Source organism: Oryx dammah, unplaced genomic scaffold (assembly GCF_014754425.2).
Source record: "Oryx dammah isolate SB20612 unplaced genomic scaffold, SCBI_Odam_1.1 HiC_scaffold_15, whole genome shotgun sequence".
Classification (NCBI taxonomy): Eukaryota; Metazoa; Chordata; class Mammalia; order Artiodactyla; family Bovidae; genus Oryx; species Oryx dammah.
The window spans coordinates 25,264,673-25,285,846 of record NW_024070199.1 but is presented as its reverse complement, the minus strand read 5'-3'; the positions used below and the strand labels follow the sequence as shown (position 1 = coordinate 25,285,846).

The 21,174-nt window shown below is 38.4% G+C and overlaps 1 protein-coding gene across 4 annotated transcripts in view; it reads right to left on the bottom strand.

Moving 5' to 3' along the window:
• UEVLD (UEV and lactate/malate dehyrogenase domains) overlaps positions 1 to 21,174 on the bottom strand; it is a 60,534-nt gene that overhangs the window by 27,190 nt on the left and 12,170 nt on the right. For 2 of the 4 annotated variants that reach the window (XR_005723634.1, XM_040255689.1), the window contains exons 3-6: positions 15,810 to 15,875; positions 10,093 to 10,256; positions 4,012 to 4,147; positions 3,191 to 3,309 (exon numbers count right to left, since the gene is read on the bottom strand). Coding sequence is in view for 3 of the 4 variants with exons in the window: in XM_040255689.1 (XP_040111623.1) it covers positions 3,191 to 3,309; positions 4,012 to 4,147; positions 10,093 to 10,256; positions 15,810 to 15,875 (485 nt within the window). In the remaining variant the exon portion in view is untranslated. The remainder of the gene's footprint in view (positions 1 to 3,190; positions 3,310 to 4,011; positions 4,148 to 10,092; positions 10,257 to 15,809; positions 15,876 to 21,174) is intronic. The other 2 variants (XM_040255691.1, XM_040255690.1) reach the window with 2 other exon arrangements.

The window sequence follows — 21,174 nt, the reverse complement described above, 5'->3', positions numbered from 1 at the left end:
CAACAGACTCGTTCCAAATAGGAAAAGGAGTACATCAAGGCTGTATATTGTCACCCTGCTTATTTAACTTCTATGCAGAGTATATCATGAGAAACACTGGGCTGGAAGAAGCACAAGCTGGAATCAAGATTGCCAGGGGAAATATCAATAACCTCAGATATGCAGATGACACCACCCTTATGGCAGAAAGTGAAGAGGAACTAAAAGGTCTCTTGATGAAAGTGAAAGAGGAGAGCGAAAAAGTTGGCTTAAAGCTCAACATTCAGAAAACGAAGATCATGGCATCCAGTCCCATCACTTCATGGGAAATAGATGGGGAACAGTGGAAACAGTGTCAGACTTTTATTTTGGGGGGCTCCAAAAATCACTGTAGATGGTGATTGCAGCCATGAAATTAAAAGACATTTACTCTTTGGAAGGAAAGTTATGACCAACCTAGATAGCACATTGAAAAGCACAGACATTACTTTGCCAACAAAGGTCCGTCTAGTCAAGGCTATGGTTTTTCCAGTAGTCATGTATGGATGTGAGAGTTGGACGGTGAAGAAAGCGGAGCGCCGAAGAATTGATGCTTTTGAACAGTGGTGTTGGGAAGACTTGAGAGTCCCTTGGACTCCAAGGAGATCCAACCAGTCCATTCTAAAGGAGATCAGTACTGGGTGTTTTTTGGAAGGAATGATGCTAAAGCTGAAACTCCAGTACTTTGGCCACCTCATGCAAAGAGTTGACTCACTGGAAAAGACTGTGATACTGGGAGGGATTGGGGGCAGGAGGAGAAGGGGACGACAGAGGATGAGTTGGCTGGATGGCATCACCGACTCGATGGATGTGAGTATGAGTGAACTCCGGGAGTTGGTGATGGACAGGGAGGCCTGGCGTGCTGCGATTCATGGGGTGGCAAAGAGTGAGACATGACTGAGCGACTGAACTGAACTGAAGCCATAAGGTTGTTGTAAAAATGAGTCAAGTGTTTAGATGAGTGCCTGGTACCTAGCATACATTTAGTAAAGGTTAGTTATTGCTGTAACCATCATTACAACTACTGCCATTATTATGACTACTACTGTACTAGTTGAATATTGTTGCACTATTTGAATACTGTACCTCATATAAAAATATTAACTTTTTTTCCTTTTGTTTTGCTTTTTTTGGGCCGCATGGGCATGTGGGTCTTTGTTCCCTAACCAAGGATCAAACTCGTACCTCTACATTGGAAGTGCAGAGTCTTAACCACTGAAATGCCAGGGAATTCCTCAGAATACTAAAGTTTAAAAGGAAAAACAGAAAGAACTTTCTATCTAGACAGTTCACAGACAAATACTGATAGTGAGACTTCTGGCTGTTAAATATGACTCTAAGGGGCCTTCTTGTGCTGTGCTGTGCTCTGCTGAGTAGCTCAGTTCAGTTCAGTTCAGTAGTTCAGTTCAGTCGCCCAGTCGTGTCTGACTCTTTGTGACCCCATGAATTGCAGCTCGCCCAGTCGTGTCTGACTCTTTGCGACCCCATGAATCGCAGCTCGCCAAGCCTCCCTGTCCATCACCAACTCCCGGAGTTCACTCAGACTCGCGTACATCGAGTCAGTGATGCCATCCAGCCACCTCATCCTCGGTCGTCCCCTTCTTCTCCTGCCCCCAATCCCTCCCAGCATCAGTCTTTTCCAATGAGTCAACTCTTCATAGCTCAGTCGTGTCCAATTTTTGCGATCCCATGGACTGCAGGCCACCAGGCTCCTCTGTCCATGGGGATTTTCCAGGCAAGAATACTGGAGTGGGTTGCTATGCCCTCCTCCAGGGGATCTTCCAACCCAGGGATCGGACCCAGGTCTCTCGCATTGCAGGTGGATTCTTTAACATCTGAGGCACCAGGTAAGCCCAAGAATAGGGTAGCCTATCCCTTCTCCAAGGAATCTTCCTGACCCAGGAATCGAACCAGGGTCTCCTGCACTGCAGGAGGATTCTTTATCAGCTGAACTATGAGAGAAGCCCACTTACTACACTTACCAAAAGCAAGTAAAATCGGTAAAACTCAGTACTGTTAGGAATGCCAAAATGAGGTTGATGTGTACATTGTTATTAGCAGCATAAATTACTTCTGCCTGTGTGAAGAGCAATCTAGCAATATATAGTAAGTGCCATAAAAACTACTCATGCCCTCTGACTCATAGTACTACTTCTGAGATTCTGTACATCTAAAAGAAAATTCAGACAAGAAAATAAGCAACTTCTAAGGCAATGTTTATAGAAATACTCTATTTAGTAACAAAAGATCTGCAAACATTTCAAATTCCAATTAAGAAGAAGAGTGCATTCAGACGGAGGATGGAGGAAATGAAACTACAATGTGCTACAAGTTAACATATATTGTCCTGAATAGTCAGCTTTTAAAATCTTCTAGCTCCCTGGATACAATTTCACTCTTTGCTTAAGTAGAACCTACCTCCAAGACATAAATGAATCTTAAATAGAAGGAAACGAATTTACATGTCAACCAATCAAATTTTAATAGAACTGAAACTCAAATACCAGCTACCAAACAAATGTATCAAGGGAGGGCCAGTCTGTTTGGGCTACATCGCTCAAATGACAGAGACACACTATTCCCGCGACACTGGGGACACTGGGCTGGGGAGGGTCTTTTCAACTTCCCTGGAGGGAGACTGAAGCCTTTCTAGAAACAATTTATATAGAAAAGATCCAGTAAAAAAGGACTGATGGAAAAATAGACAAATCTCAGACCACTGTAAAATATCAAATCGGGAACTATGATCCTAAAAGAAAGTGGAGTAATTACACAAGAAAAGGCAATTAAAAAAAATGTTAACTTTAGAAAGAGCTAAATTAAGTATTATATTAAATAAGAGTTTAATTAAAGCAGCATGACTCAGAAAACACAAAAGAATTTGTGACTAAGTCAGATGAGTGTCAACCTGAGGTTCCCTTGGATTAGGATGATGAGCCCATTGTTCAAACCAGGTTTTCCAAGCCTAGTCCATGTCTAACTACTAATTATGAAACAACATTAATAATGAGAGCTTTCAGCTACTTTTTTGTCAACTTACTAAATATATTTTAAGGCAAAATGAGGTTTTCCCACATGACAAAATGAAGCCATTATTTCTTGTGTGTTAAAACAGAAACTGCCTAAAATTGTAGCAATATGACATTTATTTATAACCACTATGCTTACGTACTTTGGCTGAAATTGCTAATGTGCAGGCAATTCCCAGTTCTCCACCTCCAACCACGGTAATTTTATTGACTGTTTTATTCTCACGATTTGCCCAGTTCTTTGAATTTATATCTGAGACACCTAAAAAGAAAAGCAGATTATCATAATTTAAAAATAATATCAAAATTCTTTTTAGCATTAAAAAAAAAACTTTAATAACTTGAAAATTATTTAATAACAGAAAAGATGGTACTAGGCACTCCATACAGGCATTCAAAAATACTTTTGAACAAATGACATGCAAGGAAGACAGGAATCTCATATTAAATATTTTATTAGAGACTACCACTTTAAAAAGAAAATGTCTTTCGAAGCTTTAAAAAAATAGGATTTCCATAATTTTGAAAAACATTGTGACTCTTACTGCTCTAGTCTACAATGAAAAAAATGTTTAAAACTTACTAAATTGTTGCAAGAATGGTTATTTTCCTTTGTCCTCAATGAAAAACAATGAGAATCACAGATTCTCTGGTCCAATAGAGGCAAAAAGCTACATACACATATAATGAAAAAAGTTTGGGATCATTAATATATATCAAATGGTTTTCAACAAAACAAATTATCTTATCTGTCAGGATAAAAGTAATCTTTTACCTTTTAAGAAACCATATTCATTGGAACTATATGGTAATACCCTATGATAAATATATAGGAATTTTCTGATCTAACACAATTATGTATATACCCAAGCATGTATTTATTTATAGAAATCAAGTAGCAGAAAATAAAGGATATTAGTGAGAAACTGTAAACTCATAAGCTATTATTAACAAAAATACAAACCTTCAGTGATTTTTGCAATATAGGCTAGCAAGTCTACCTGCCGTGCCTCGTCAGATGATGACAGAGAATACAGGGGAAGTTCCTCTTGAAATTTGGCAATCATTTCTTTAATTAATCCAACAATGATAGATTTAGGCTACAGAATACAAAAAGGGAAAAGTTATGCAGAAATTTTGCTAAGGAATACTACCTTATTAATCTATACATTGTTAAAGTTAGCCAAAAGAATAATACTGCCTAATGCTCTCATTTTTGAAAACCCATACAAACCCATACAAAAATTACATAGTACTTTTAACTGAAAAACTTAATTCTTTTAATTAAAAAATACAGGGAGAAGTGCTAAAACTACATCTCCAAAAAGTGCAACAACAGCAGAAATGTGTTTACTAGTAGAGTATCTATATGTGGGAACAGTCTTGTCTATCTGCCTTTAAAATTTTTTTTTTTTTAATAACTGAAGATTTACAGAAAAGCTGGCAAAAAAACACTACAAAGAATTTTCAAATGTTCTTCACTCAGACTGCTCAAATTTTAACATTTTATCACATGTCCTTTCTCAGTGCCTTTTCCTCTGTTTTCTGAACCAACTGAGAATAAACTGAAGATATGATACCCCTTCACCCCAAATACTTTAGCATGTATTTCCTAAAAGAAAAAACAAAACACTGTCCTATACAGCCACTATCAAATAAAAAAATTAATGCTCATAAAATATTTATCTAATCCATTACTGCTTATTTGAACTGGTAAAACAACTTTAATGAAATGCACTTAACCTCTCTGAGCTTCAGTATTATTAGCAATATCATGTGAATAATAAATTCCAATAAATATGAGAAACAAATGAGCTAATGTATGCAAATTATGTTGTGAGTGTAAAATATATGTTTATTATTATTATTATAAGGAATATTTAAAGTGGTTTGCTCATTTTAAAAATTGGTTAATTCTTCAATCTGAGTTTCACTCTTTATAAAGACAAAGAAGCCATTAGAATAAAAACACTCAAATACTTTTAAAGACCAAGCAGATAATATAATATGTGAAGGTGTTAAGTGTAAGAAAATTTGGGGAGATGGTCATTGTGGTAAATCGGAAAGAATACATGTACAGTCACTCAAATTTATATTAAGAACATAACAGAACGAAGCAAAACAAAACCTCTTTGCTGTTCAAACAAAATTCTGTAGGCCTAATGCACACTGACTCTCTTGGGGAAAATGTCTGCAATCCTTAGCCTAAGTGACCTCCAGAGTCCTTCTAGCTCCAAAACACTATATAATCATAGTAATACTATACAATTTCAAGTGCATGTGGGACTTACTGCAGTACTTTTTTAATCATAACTCATACTTTTTGAAGTGAAATATAGCTGATTTACAGTGTGGTGTTAGTTTCAGGTATACAGCAGAGTGAATCAGATACAGATATATAGATACACAGATTATAGACATAAGTCTATCTATCTATCTAGTCTCTTCCAGATGCCTTTCATTATAGCTTACTACAAGATAGTGAAATATAGGGCTTTCCTGGCGGCTCACTGGTAGAGAATCTGCCTGCCAATGCAGGAGACATGGGTTCCATCCCTGATCCATTAAGACCCCACATGCCATGGAGCAACTGAGCACATGTGTCGCAACTATTGAGCCTGAGCTCTCAAGCCTGGGGGCTGCAATTGCTGACCACAAGACACAACTCCTGAAGTCCGTGCGCTCTCCAGCCTGTGCTGCGCACCAGGAGAAGACGCCACAAGGACAAGCTCGTGGCCTGCAGCTAGAGAGAGGCCACTGGATTAACGAAGACCCAGCACAGCCAAAAATGAATAAATAAATAAACATTTTAAAAAGGATATTGAATATAGTTCTCTGTGCTATCCCGTAGATCTTTTTAATCTATTTTATTCATGTATTTTTATTTTTTGGCCACATGGCGCTACATGTAGGATTTTAATTCCCTGACCCACGTACCCTGCTTTGGAAGTGCAGAGTCTTAACCACTGGACCACTAGGGAAGTCTCTACATACTTTATATATAGTAGTGTGTATCTGTTCATCCCAAACCCCTAATTTATCCCTCCACTCCCCCTAAATGTAATTCTTCTAAGTAGGGCCATTTAAATAATGTATCTTCTTTAAGACTAGTTTTGGCTTATAATAAAGAGGTTCAGAAAGTGAAATCAACACTGTCTGCAAGCAAGCACAACCTTGACTAGATTTTGGGACTACCTCTGAGTATTTATTAAACAAACTATAAAAAGAGATGCCAAAGTAAACCACAAAGAGGAAATAGCGAAGATAAGTTCACACAACAGGACACATGTAAAAAAAAAACAGTTTTTTGTTTAACAGAGTAAAAATGAATGAAGGAGACAGACAATTCAAAAATGAAGAAACATACATGATAAATAAATACATGATAAGATTTCTATTTCTCAAGTAACCAAAAAACTAAGCATTAAGATTAAAGACATCAATTTTGTCCTTCCAACTAACAAATTTTTATCATGCCCTAGGGGAAACCACTAGACCATTCAAGTATGACCTAAATCAAATCCCTTATGATTATACAGTGGAAGTGACAAATAGATTCACGGGATTAGATCTGATAGAGTCCCTGAAGAACTATGGATGAAGGTTTGTGACATTGCACTGGAGGCAGTCATCAAGACCATCCCCTAGAAAAAGAAACGCAAAAAGGCAAAATGGTTCTCTGAGGAGGCCTTACAAATAGCTGAGAAAAGAAGAGAAGTGAAAGGCAAAGGAGAAAAGAAAAGATATACTCATTTGAATGCAGAGTTCCAAAGAATAGCAAGGAGAGATAAGAAAGCTTTCCTCAGCAATCAATGCAAAGAAATAAAGGAAAACAATAGAATAGGAAAGACTAGAGATAAAAAAGACTATCTCTTTAAGAAAATCAAAGATAATAAGAGAATTTTTCATGCAAAGATGGGTATAATAAAGGACAGAAATGGTATAGACCTAACAGAAGCAGAAGATATTAAGAAGAGGTGACAAGAATACACAGAAGCACTGTACAAAAAAGATCTTCATGACCCACAATACCACGATGGTGTGATCACTCACCTAGAGCCAGCCAGACAACCTAGAATGCAAAGTCAAGTGGGCGAAGCATCACTATGAACAAAGCTAGTGGAGGTGATGCAATGCCAGTTGGGGTACTTCAAATCCTCAAAGACGATGCTGTGAAAGTGCTGCACTCAATATGCCAGCACATTTGGAAAACTCAGCAGTGGCCACAGGACTGGAAAAGGTCAGTTTTCATTCCAATCCCAAAGAAAGGCAATGCCAGAGAATGCTCAAACTACCACAAAACTGCACTCATCTTACACGCTAGCAAAGTAACGTTCAAAATTCTCCAAGCCAGGCTTCAACAATACATAAAACAAGAACTTCCAGATGTTCAGGCTGGATTTAGAAAAGGCAGAGGAACCAGGGATCAGATGGCCAACATCTGCTGGATCATTGAAAAAGCAAGAGAGTTCTGGGAAAACGTCTACTTCTGCTTTATTGACTAAGCCGAAGCCTTTGATTGTGTGGATCAAAACAAACTGAAAACTTCTGAAAGAGATGGGAATACCAGACCACCTTACTTACCTCCAGAGAAGTCTGAATGCAGGTCAAGAAGCAAGTTAGAACTGGACATGGAAAAACAGACTGGTTCCAAATCAAGGCTGTATATTGTCACCCTGCTTATTTAACTTATATGCAGAGTACATCATGAGATATGCCAGGCTGGATGAAGCACAATCTGGAACCAAGATTACCAGAAGAAATATCAATAACCTCAGATATGCAGATGACACCACCCTTATGGCAGACAGTGAAGAACTAAAGAGCCTCTTGATGAATGTAAAAGAGGAGAGTGAAAATGCTGGCCTAAAACTCAACATTCAGAAAACTAAGATCATGGCATCCAGTCCCATCACTTCATGGCAAATAGATGAGGAAACAATGGAAACAGTGAGAGACTTTATTTTGGGGGGCTCCAAAATCACTCTAGATGGTGACTGAAGCCAAGAAATTAAAAGATGCTTGCTGCTTGGAAGAAAAGCTATGACCAACCTAGACAGCATATTAAAAAGCAGAGACATTACTTTGCCAACAAAGGTCCGTCTAGTCAAGGCTCTGGTTTTTCCAGTAGTCATGTATGGATGTGAGAGTTGGACCATAAAGGAAGCTGAGTGCCAAGAACTGATGTTTTTGAACTGTAGTGTTGGGGAAGACTCTTGAGAGTCCCTTGGACTGCAAGGAGATCCAAGTCTATCCTAAAGGAAACCAGTCCTGAATATTCATTGGAAGGACTGATGTTGAAGCTGAAACTCCAATACTTTGGCCATCTGATGTGAAGAACTGACTCACTGGAAAAAACCCTGATGCTGGGAAAGACTGAAGGCAGGAGGAGAAGGGGTCGATAGAGGATAAGATGGTTTGGATGGCACCACCAACTCGATGGACATGAGTGTGAGCAAGCTCCAGGAGTTGGTGATAGGGAAGCCTGCCATCCTGCAGTCCATGGGGTCACAAAGAGGCAGACACAACTGAGCGACTGAACTGAATTCATCACATTTAACTGGTAATTTTATTATTTAAATCACCAAGCAATGCAAATAATCTACAAGTTCATCAAGTAAACTCCCCATCTAAACTCCACTACTGACAATTTGGTGTGCATCTTTTCCTTTCTTTTTTTTCCTTCTCTTTAGAAGTTTTCTTTATATGAAAAATATAGAAAACCATAAAACAAAGTGAAATGCATCCACAGTTGCATACCCTTTTACAGTACATATGATAATTCTAACAACACCCCTATACTTTAACCTCACTCCTCTTGGACATCCCTGTCCTACAACTTTCTCAGTATATACAAAAAATGAGAGCATATTCCATATCCATAATAAATAATAATAATAATAATAAATGAACCATAGAGATAAGCCAAAGCTTGTTTTGTTTTAAAGATAATACCTTCCTTTATAGCACCCTTTACAGCAAGGGTACTATAAACCAGATACCCTCCTCCACTGATTTCTATTAATGGCAGAATCACAAGATTGTGTCTACTTCTTGGAAGCCAATTTGGGAAAATATAAGAATAGCCTTCAAAACATTTTAAAACTTTGATCCAGTAATTCCATTCCTAGAGATTTAGCATTAGAAAATTATTAAAGATTTATAAGTTGTACAAACATTTTATATTTACAAAGATTTATATTTAAGGATGTTCATCATTAAATTTCTAACAAAGCAATTTACAAATATATCATGCAATATCCTAATGCTGGATCATCCAGCAACCATTTAAAAACCATGTATTTTGAAAATACTGTCTAATATGGGAAAATGCACAATATAATGATAGATGAAATATGTAGAATGCATAATCTGAGGGTTTCTTTTTGTTTTGTGTTTTAAACCTGGGCCATATTTTTTTATTTTTTACTTTTATTTATCAATTTATTTGGCTGTGTCCCATGGCGCGCAGGATTAGTGCCCTGAAACTGTGTTCCCTGCAGTGGAAGCTTGGAGTCTTATCCACTGGAATACCAGGAAAGTCTTTGTGAGGGCTTATAAAATATATAAACTAGTTTCATGCATTATCGGGGTGAATTTTTAAAACAACACTCAGTTAAAACAAGGCATGTAGTAGAAGATCATATACAATATGATTAAATTTACATAAGGTTAAAAACAGGCAAAGCTACAAATAAATAGACCTATTACACAAGAATCTTTACCGGGGAGGAACTAGGAAATAATGCCTCAATATTTTGCTAGTAGCTCTTCATTTGCTGTACCAAATAGCAAACGAGTGTACAAAGACAGGGAGTAAACAGTGGTTGGCTCTCAGACCTGGAGAGAGCAGATCAAGCAGGCTGCTGTCACCAGGGTTCTAGGACTTGAATGATCCCCAGGGAGTTCAATTTCAAATTATGTTTAAAGACCATAAGAATAATATCATTGAAAGAAAATTCAGCAACGTATTTGTACCATCAGTATCAAAGATAAACATTCAGAAAAATAAGAATTTGCAAAAGAAAATTCAAATTGATCTTACATGGCTCCAGTTTTGGAGATAGGGCAAGTATATTCTGCCTTGAGCATCCACATGCTTTCCAACTAAGATTCCCATATTTGCAGTTGGTTTTAAGAAGCAAATGGGGGGAGCAAAAGGGTGAGAATCCAAAATCCACAAACGAATAGGTATGTTATATGTATTACCTATTTGAGACAAAACAAACACATCTTCAAACAATAATGAAAAGCACACGTTATATTTATGGTATAGCTACGTGGCATTTTAAGACACAAGTCTAGTCAAATGTATAGGTAAAGGGTTTATGTAAACGGAGGCCTATTTCCCTATATTCATTCACATTCACAATGGAAATATGTTTCCATCAAAGCACCAGCATAACATTTGAGGAAAATTAATCAAGACAATGGCCAGCTTATTCAATTCAATTCAGTAAATATCTATAGGACCTATTGTACTAGGAGTATGGGATACCACTTTTTCTCTATGTAACATTCTTTGCTCCACCCAAGTTATTTGTCTACAAGTCTATTTCCCCTTTAACACGATAAACGTCTAGAGGCGATTATATATTATTCATTTCCATGTTCCCTACTACAGTGCCTAACATATTGGATGCTCAGTAGAAGTTTCTTATATAAATAATGAATGAATGAATGAACAAATGAAAGATGAATCTGAGACTAGCCCTCAAGGTGCTCATTAATTAAAGATACTGTAATATACAAGCTGGGTGAGATACACAGAACTCAGAGCTGAAAATAACCTTAACAGTCACCTCGTTCGGTGGCTCTTAAATTTTGGTGCACTGAGATAGGAATCCAAGTGAAAGCTCTTCCATGTACATGTACCATGAAACGTGCTATATAACCACGTACGTCATGCCTCACTTCAGTTCAGTTCAGTTGCTCAGTTGTGTCCGACTCTGCAACCCCATGGACTGCAGGATGCCAGGCCTCCCTGTCCATCCCCAACTCCTGGAGCTTACTCAAACTCATGTCCATTGAGTCAGTGATGCCATCAACCATCTCACCCTCTGTCGTCCCCTTCTCCTCCTGCCTTCAATCTCTGCCAGTATCAGCATCTTTTCTGGTGAGTCAGTTCTTTGCGTCAGGTGTGAGAGCCAAAATCTCTGATTGCTTTGGTTTAGAGGAAGCCCAAAGCTAAACCCAGGTGCAAAAACTAACCTTAAACTAGAAATCTGACCAATTACCTTAACCCTTCCATTGGATCTCCCGATATTTGTTCCTGCTTTCATAGTCTTACTGTATATGTTTTTCAGTGTATTTCAAACATGGCTGCTCAGGAGCAAGAATGCCTAGGTTCAAATCCTAGTTCTACATGTTACTAGCTATAGGATTTTAGGCAAGTTACTTAACTTCTCTGTGCCTCAATTCCTTCCTCTACAAAAAAGAGTAATAAAAGCTCCCACTTCATAGGACTGTTGTAAGCATAAAATCAGTTAAGGTACATAAAATGCTTAGAGTAGTACATGACATGGTAAGTACCATGTTGTGCTCAGTTGCCAAGTCATGCCTGACTCTGTGACCACATGGACTACAGTCCGCCAGGCTTTTCTGTCCATGGGATCCCAGGTAAGAATACTGAAGTGGGTTACCATTTCCTTCTGCAGGAGATCCTCCCAACCCAGAGCTTAAACCCGCCATTCCTGCACTGGCAAGAGGATTCTTTACCACCAAGCCACCTGGGAAGCACAGTAGGTACCATGATGGTTTGGCAATTTCCTTCAAACCCATTTTGGAAATAAGCAAGGTATAAATAAAAAGTTTTCTCCTCTACTGAAGAAATATTTTCTCACTAAGGAAATCCTCCATTTTTTCATCTTGCTTCCTTCTCCCCTAAGCACAATGATACTCAGCTCTGACTGTGTATTAGAAACTCTTTAGGAACTCTGAAATATACCAATACCCAGTCCTTGCCCCCCAAGTTTATGATTCAATGGGACCAGGTCTGAACAACATTCTTTAAAAGCTTCCCATGTAATTCTAAAGGACTGAAAGTCAGTACATAATAGAAATGTCCTGGTATGATTTTTTACTATTTTATATCAGCAGTTCTTAGAACCATATTCTTCTTCTAACTTTATTGAAGTATTTTAAAATTTTGTTTTTATTTGGGTATAACTGACATATAACATATTTGTTTCAGGTATACAACATAATGATTCAATGTTTCTATATACTGCAAAATAACCCCCACAATAAGTCTAGTTACACCAGACAACATTCACAGTATCTAAGTACTTACAGTATGGGAACAGACATAGCTGTTGGTCCAAACTTAACTTTATGATTATAAAGTCATGTGATCACAGCACCAAAAAATGACTGACACATACTGAGACACATAGTCACATTCCTCCAGAATTCACTCTCACATTATATACTCTAGACCAGTGTTTTTCAAATGCTGGTCACAATCAATAGCTCGTGAAATTAATTTAGTGGACTGCAAACAATAAAATTTTTTAATGGAATCAAACAGAAAAATACAATGGCAGGTAGTATGGAATTTTAGTTATATACATATATAACTATGCATATGCAAGTATTTCTTATTGTGGGTCACAATCAAACACTTAAAAGCCACTGTTTAGGCCATGCAATTTTTTTGTTTTGGAATGGTAGTCCCAATCTCAATGGAGCCGTTTTCTAATGTTAATCGCTACCCTTTAAAGAAAAGGAAACTAATGTCTACTGAAGTTATCTTCCTGGTTGATCAAGGTTCTACTGTCTCCATCAATGCCCCTCCCCAGCTGCATTTATGCATTTTAATATCACACTCATGACAAAGCACGTGTGAGCCTGATTCCCATGGCATCCAGTCCTGTCACTTCATGGCAAATAGATGGGGAAACACTGGAAACAGTGACAGACTTTATTATTTGGGGCTCCAAAATCACTGCAGATAGTGACTGCAGCCACGAAATTAAAAAACACTTGTTCCTTGGAAGAAAAGTTATGACCAACCTAGATAGCATATTAAAAAGCAGAGACATTACTTTGCCAACAAAGGTCCATCTAGTCAAAGTTACGGTTTTTCCAGTAGTCACGTATGGATGTGAGAGTTGTACTATAAAGAAAGCTGAGCACTGAAGAATTGATGCTTTTGAACTGTGGTGTTGGAGAAGACTCTTGAGAGTCCCTTGGACTGCAAGGAGATCCAACCAGTCCATCCTAAAGGAAATCAGTCCTGAATATTCATTGGAAGGACTGATCCTGAAGCTGAACCTCCAATACTTTGGCCACCTGATGCGAAGAGCTGACTCATTTGAAAAGACCCTGATGCTGGGAAAGATTGAAGGTGGGAGGAGAAGGGAACAACAGGGGATGAGATGGCTGGATGGCATCACTGACTCAATGGACATGAGTTTGAGTAAACTCTGGGAGTTGGTGATGGACAGGGAGGCCTGGCGTGCTGCAGTCCATGGGGTCGCAGAGTCAGACATGACTTAGCGACTAAACTGAACTGAACTTGTAAGATTTCACTACTGGTATTCTCTCTGCCCTTCTTCCTTCTTTCTCATTCCTTTTTGTTAGCAAATGCCCTGCCTCCTAGCCTGCCCATTTACTTTCAGTAATTCATTACCCAAGATTCAGAACTCCTGGTAAAGTCCTTGGATTTAAAGTAATTATATCATAAGAAAATAATTTGAGCTAGCTGTATATAAAGTTCAGATGGGTATGATATACATCTCTAAAGAATGGGTGAATGAAGAAAAAGTGTATCACAACCTTGACACAATCTGGAGGGATAAGAAATAATCCAAAAAATTTCTGCAGGTATATATTAGGAAATATCAAGAGAAGATTCACCTGCAGATTAGGACTGGGTAATGAGAGGTTAGATATAAGCTTAACCTCATCTTTTCTCAACTGTTTGAATTTTTTTAGCATGAACGTGTATTTTTTAAAATTACATTTTATTTTGATAAGGCCTCTGTTTTTAAAGTTTTTATTTATTTACTTTTGGCTTGCTGCACAGCTTTTCTCCAGTTGCTGTGAGCGGTTGCAGTGCACGGGCTTCTCACTGAGGTGGCTTCTCCCAGAGCACGGGCTCTAACGTGCTTGGCCTTCAATAGCTGTGGCACATGGGCTCAGTAGATCCCAGGCTCTACGGCACAGGCTCAACAGTTGTAGGGCACAGGCTTAGCTGTCCTCAGCATGTGGGATCTTCCCTGATGAGGCATCAAACCCGTGCCTCCTGCACTGGCAGGTGGATTCTTGACCACTGAGCTACCAGGGAAGCCCAGTATGTACTATTACGTTAACAAAACTAGTAACCAGAAGAGAGCAACAAAGGCAAAGAAATAAATGGGCAACATTTAACTGGGCACTTACTACGTGCCAGCAACTGTAAAAGCCAAGAGCTTTACTTAAGAGCAGCGCATTTAATCCTCAAAATTCTAGAGTTAAGCTCTACCATTGGCCCACCTTACAGACGAGAAAGATAATACACTCTGGCCTCCTCCTATCAGCTTAGAAATAACTAGTGTGCACCACAAGGAGTTGATATGATTCTAGTCAAAAGCAAAAGGGAAAAACAGGGTGCGCTACAAAATGAAAACGTACTGCATTACTACCTTGGAACTACTATAGCATCAGAATCAATGACTCTACAGTGCCAGGAAGATGCAGAGGGCCGACGAGTGACATTTTAAGATAACTTTTATGCCCTCTTGTTACCTCCCTACATGATTTAACAAGCAATGATTCATTTAAATCCATAAGTTCCTCTGTTGATATGCAACTACCCTTGAAATCAAAGGGGTTGCTAAGAACTATGAATTAATAGTGATTTAGTTAGTGATTTTTTTTTCTTTTGGGGCCAATACTTAACTATTTTAACCTGTCAGGACATCTGAAAATATGTTGCTTTTTTTGTTTTAATGGGCTCTGTGTTTTAAAAATTTCCTATTGGAGTTCTAAGTTCCAGTCTGATAACCAGCTGTGTGGGCTCAGATAAACCACATGACCAGGATTGTTTCACCTATAGAATAGGGATAATGCTACATCATACAGAGGAAAAGGAAGGGGACCAAAACATGCAATGGGAAAAAAAGATGGAACCCCTGCAGTTTGCTATGGAAAGCAGAGTAAACTCTCCACAAGCACAGGCTTATGTCTGTCCAAATCACTTGTGCACCTCAAAACCTAGCAGGGTAGTGGGCAGACAGCTGACATTCAATAAATAAATATCCACTGAACTGAATTGAATTTGTTGATATTAACACCTAGGCCTTCCTTCTCTGGGACAGCATTCTGTTATATCCAATAAGGTTCAGTATAGATCATTTACATTTTAAGTGAGGGGAATTCCCTGCCAGTCCAGTGGTTAGGACTCCAAGCTTCCATTGCTGAGGGCCAGGATTTGATTCCTGGTCAACCCACTCCAGTGTTCTTGCCTGGAGGATCCCAAGGATGGGGGAGCCTGGTGGGCTGCCGTCTATGGGGTCACACAAAGTCAGACACAACTGAGGCAACTTAGCAGCAGCAGCAGCAGCAGCAGCAGCAGGTGAATGAAGATCCCACAAGCCACGTGGTGTGGCCAAAAAATTAATTAATTAAAAAAAAATAATTACTTAATTAAAAATCAACCAGCTTTTTAAAATGTTCTTTAGAAAGTACTTTGAGAATGTTATGGAACTAAACAAATACAAGTTCTAATTAAATTGCTCTTTTATAAAATTCCCACATTTTCTCAGCTTCCATACTTACCCTGATATATCACAGGAACAGTACCAGTGAAATTCAGTAGGTCTTTCTGGGAACTATCTTTGAAAACTAGAAGAAAAAAAAAGTCCCCAAAAGTGCAATCAGAAGTAGGAAGAACTGTGTTATTAATGTGGACGCATGTACATACACACATACAGAAACACACAATTTGTAAATAGCATAATCGTCGAATCAGTAAATACACTGACGATGGCAAAGTACTAAATGATGTTCTTTTAGAAAGCAGAGCAGGTAGCTGAAAGAACACAGAACTTTGATATTAGATCCCAAGTTCTTGGCCTGCTTTCCTACTTAGAAGTGATGGAAGACACTTTTACATATTGAGATATGGGGAAGTCATCCTGGCTCATACATTATTTAACTTAAGCTTTATGCTAACTAGAATAGCCAGTTTTGTGGCCCCTTAAACATACATCATGTTAAATTTGTTTTAACAATGAAAGAAAAGGATACATTGTCCAGGAGCAAAGAATGTTTGTTTTGAAGACAGAGATAAATGCCTGTCTTCCCTAAAACATCAACACTGGTACTCCTTCAATGATCAAGTTCCCTTCACAGGTGTCAAGGCCATGTTGACTCACTGTGTATATGCTCATCAATGTTTTTTTTGAAACCATGAAGGAATGAACCCCTGTCACGTTTGATGCTCTTTGTTCTGACATATAAAACTGTGCTAAAAACCATGCTTCTTCAGACTAGCCCTTCAGAACTTTATGAGAGGCTGTCTCCTACACTATGATCCTCAGCTTGGCTTGAATAAAACTCCTTTCTGAACTCGCCTGCTGGCTCAGTAGCTGAGAATCCACCTGCCAATGCAGAGGACACGGGTTCGATCCCTGGTCCAGGAAGATACCACGTGGCACACTGCAACTAAGCTTGTGTACCACAACTACAGAGTGTGTGCGCTAGAACCCTCGAGCCGCAACTACCAAGCCCGAGTGCTGCAAGTGCTGAAGCCTGCCTGTGCTCTGCAACAAGAGAAGCCACCACAGTGAGCAGCCCGTGCACCACAATGAAGAACAGCCCCCACTCTCCGCAACTAGAGAAAGCCCACACAAAGCAATGAAGACCCAGCACAGCCATAAACAAATAAAATTTTTAAAAAAACAACTCTTTTCTATTCCTATTACAGATTGTTTATTGATTACTTAAAGCAACAAAGGCATGTGACTTTTGGTTAATCTCTTTGACCCTCAGTTTCATCATCTGTAAAATAAAGACTGTATCACAAAGTTGTCACAAGGATCAAACGAGACCATGTGAAAACCCATTATAAGAAGTAAAGGATTATAAAATGTGTGGATGCTATCAAATAATTGTCAGGTCTAAGTAACATCAGTTAATAATCACTTTCAGATATCAGATTATAAATTTTATAATCAGAAAAAAAGGTTTTATTTTTGAAAGTGACCTTCCAGAAAGATTACTAATAATCTTTGACTTCTCAAACTCCATTATTCTCAACCTTTTTTTCAGTCTTCACATTCTTTAAGTTTCAACTTATCCATCAATAATTGGAACACACTGACGGACAGCTAATGCCCTATTTTCTGACCTGGATACAGAAAACACTACATATGGTTTCAAACTGTCAAACTGCCTTAGAACAAGGTCCTTTTAAGACCTCAGTAGCTAACTATGCTACTTGGGCAGTGTAAGAAAAAAGTCTAAATAGATTTGATGACTTATCAGAAAGGGAGAAGAGGAAAAGCTAGGCTAACAGAAAACTCAAGGCCAAGAGTGTACATAAGTACACATATTTACCTTGAACTATATGAGTGAAAAATAACAACGGGTGAAGGGGTCACTCTCAGGCAAAAACTAAAACAGAGAAGAGTAGAACAGAGATTGTTTCTCGAGGACACAGAACAATCTGGAAATGTGGTATAGAAACTACAGTCATTGTCCTAGCAAATTATTCAAAAAGCCAAAAGAGAAATGATTATAACACATGACCAACACTGTCTTCAGTAACAAAATGTACATTGGCAATATTAATCCTATAGCTTGAGGGTTTAATGGCACCATAGCTCACTTCTCTAGATGAGAGAAAAAAGATAAAGAATTAACTGGTACAACAAAGCTTTAAATCTATAAGACAAAGGAAGACATCGTAAAAGAACATGTATTATTTAAACAGAGGGCAAGATGAACATAAGTACAAGCCCTAACCCCATGCCTAACTAGCTGTGTAATCTTAAACAAGTTACTTAAACTCTCTGAAAACTGAAGATGATAATACTCACCTCACAGTTCTGGTTGTAAAAGAGTATGTAAAATAATATAGATAAAACATTTGGAAACATATTTGGTGTTCAACAAATAGTAGCTGTTAAATCCCTCATCCCAGGCATTTATGTACCAGATGCCAGGGTGTTATTCAAGAAAGGCAAGAAAAAGATGAGCCAGAATCTAATCATTTCTTCCACACATAAAATTAGCTATTCTTTGGCCACTGTGAAAAAAATCTACAAAAAATAAATGCTGGAGAGGGTGTGGATAAAAAGGAACCCTCTCGTACTGTTGGTGGGAATGCAAACTGATACAGCCACTATAGGAGGTGGTATGGAGATTCCTTAAAAAACTAGGAATAAAGCCACCATATGACCCAGCAATCCCACTACTAGGCATATACCCTGAGGAAAACACAACTGAAAACAACACATGCACCCTAATGTTCACTGCAGCTCTATTTACAATAGCTAGGACATGGGAGCAACTTAGATGTCCATCGACAGATGAATGGACAAAGACGCTATGGTACATATACAATGGAATACTTACTCAGCCATAAAAAGGAATACATTTGAGTCAATTCTAATGAGGTAGATGAACCTAGAATCTATTATACAGGTAAAGTAAGTCAGAAAAACAACTATCGTATACTCATACACATATATGGAATCTAGAAAGATGGTACTGATGAACCTATCTGCAGAGCAGCAATGGAAAGCTAGTGGAGGTGATGGAATTCCAGTTGAGCTATTTCAAATCCTAAAAGATGATGCTGTGAAAGTGCTGCACTGAATATCCCAGCAAATTTGGAAAACTCAGCAGTGGCCACAGGACTGGAAAAGGTCAGTTTTCATTCCAATCCCAAAAAAAGGCAATGCCAAAGAATGCTCAAACTACCGCACAATTGCACTCATTTCACACGCTAGTAAAGTAATGCTCAAAATTCTCCAAGCCAGGCTTCAGCAATACGTGAACTTCCAGATGGTCAAGCTGGTTTTAGAAAAGGCAGAGGAACCAGAGATCAAATTGCCAACATCCGCTGGATCATCGAAAAAGCAAGAGAGTTCCAGAAAAACATCTATTTCTGCTTTACTGACTATGCCAAAGCCTTTGACTGTGTGGATCACAATAAACTGTGGAAAATTCTGAAAGAGATAGGAATAATAGGCTACCTGATCTGCCTCTTGAGAAACCTGTATGCAGGTCAGGAAGCAATCGTTAGAACTGGACATGGAACAACAGACTAGTTCCAAATAGGAAAAGGAGTATGAAAGGCTGCATATTGTCACCCTGCTTATTTAACTTCTGTGCAGAGTACATCATGAGAAACGCTGGGCTGGAAGAAGCACAAGGTGGAATCAAGATTTCCGGGAGAAATATCAATAACCTCAGATATGTAGATGACACCACCCTTATGGCAGAAAGTGAAGAGGAACTAAAAAGCCTCTTGATGAAAGTGAAAGAGAGTGAAAAAGTTGGCTTAAAGCTCAACATTCAGAAAATTAAGATCACGGCATTCAGTCCCATCACTTCATGGGAAATAGATGGGGAAACAGTGGCTGACTTTTATTTTTTGGGACTCCAAAATCACCGCAGATGGTGACCACCGCCATGAAATTAAATTACTCCTTGGAAGGAAAGCTATGACCAACCTAGACAGCATATTAAAAAGTAAATACATCACTTTGCCAACAAAGGTCTGTCTGGTCAAGCTATGGTTTTTCCAGTAGTCAAGTATGGATGTGAGAGTTATAAAGAAAACTGAGTGCAAAAGAATTAATGCTTTTGAACTGTGGTGTTGGAGAAGACTCTTGAGAGTCCCTTGGACTGCAAGGAGATCCAACTAGTTGATCCTAAAGGAGATCAGTCCTAGGTGTTCATTGGAAGGACTGATGAAGCTGAGACTCCAATACTTTGGCCACCTGATGCGAAGAACTGACTCATTTGAAAAGACCCTTATGTTGGGAAAGATTGAAGGCAGGAGGAGAAGGGGACAACAGAGAATGAGATGGTTAGATGGTATCACTGACTCAATGGACATGAGTCTGAGTAAATTCCAGGAGTTGGTGATGGACAGGGAGGCCTGACGTGCTGCAATCCATGGGGTCGCAAAGAGTTGGATGGGACTAAGTAACTGAACTGAATTGATATGTAAAATAGTAGCCAAAGGGAATTTGCTGTATGACTCTGGGAACTCAAACTGGGCTGGCAACAACCTAGAGGGGTGGGATGGGGAGGGAGGTGGGAGGGTTGTTCAAGTGGGAGGGGGCATGGGTAAACCTATGGCTGATTCATGTTGATGTTTGGTAGAAACCAACACCAGGGACTTCCTTGGTGGCCCATTGGCTTAAGACTCCATGCTCCCAATGCAGGGTTCCTGGGTTCAATCTCTGGTCAGAGAATTAAGATCCCATGCTGCTGCTGCTGCTGCTAAGTCCTCATACACCACAACTAAGACGTGGTAGAGCCAAATATATCCATTAAATAAATAAATAAAAATTAAAAAAAGAAAGAAACCAACACCATACTGTAAAGCAATTTTCCTTCAATTAAAAATAAATTAAAAACAAAACAAAAATTAGCTATTCCTAAGAAATACTTCAATTAACACCCCAAATTTTCCAATATATGAGCTGAATTAGATGTATTTTCTTAACTCAAGCTAATTCAAATACAAAATATATAGGATAAAGTTTTCAAAACTCTGTGCTTTGACTAATTCATAAGTCCTGAAATCAATTTAGTTAGTCTTAATCATCATTTGTTTTTAAATGGGAGGGAATAGAAAATGCCAGAGTGTACATTAAAGTTTAGTTATGTATACATGAGATCATGACATAAAATGTATTTCCAAGTGTGAGCTGGGGTCAGAAATTTTGAAAGATGAAAAAGTAAAATCTTTCTCAGGTAACCAGACTCTCTATATTAAGCTAAAAAGATAACTAAAATGTCATTAATTTATTATCAACTATGAATGTGACAGGCAAAATAATGGCCTCTGAAGATGTCCAAAACTCTAATCCTTGGAACACATATATTTATATTACCTCGCTTGGCAAAGAAACTTTTTTGGATGCAATTAAGTTAAGGACCCTGACAATTTCCCTGAGGA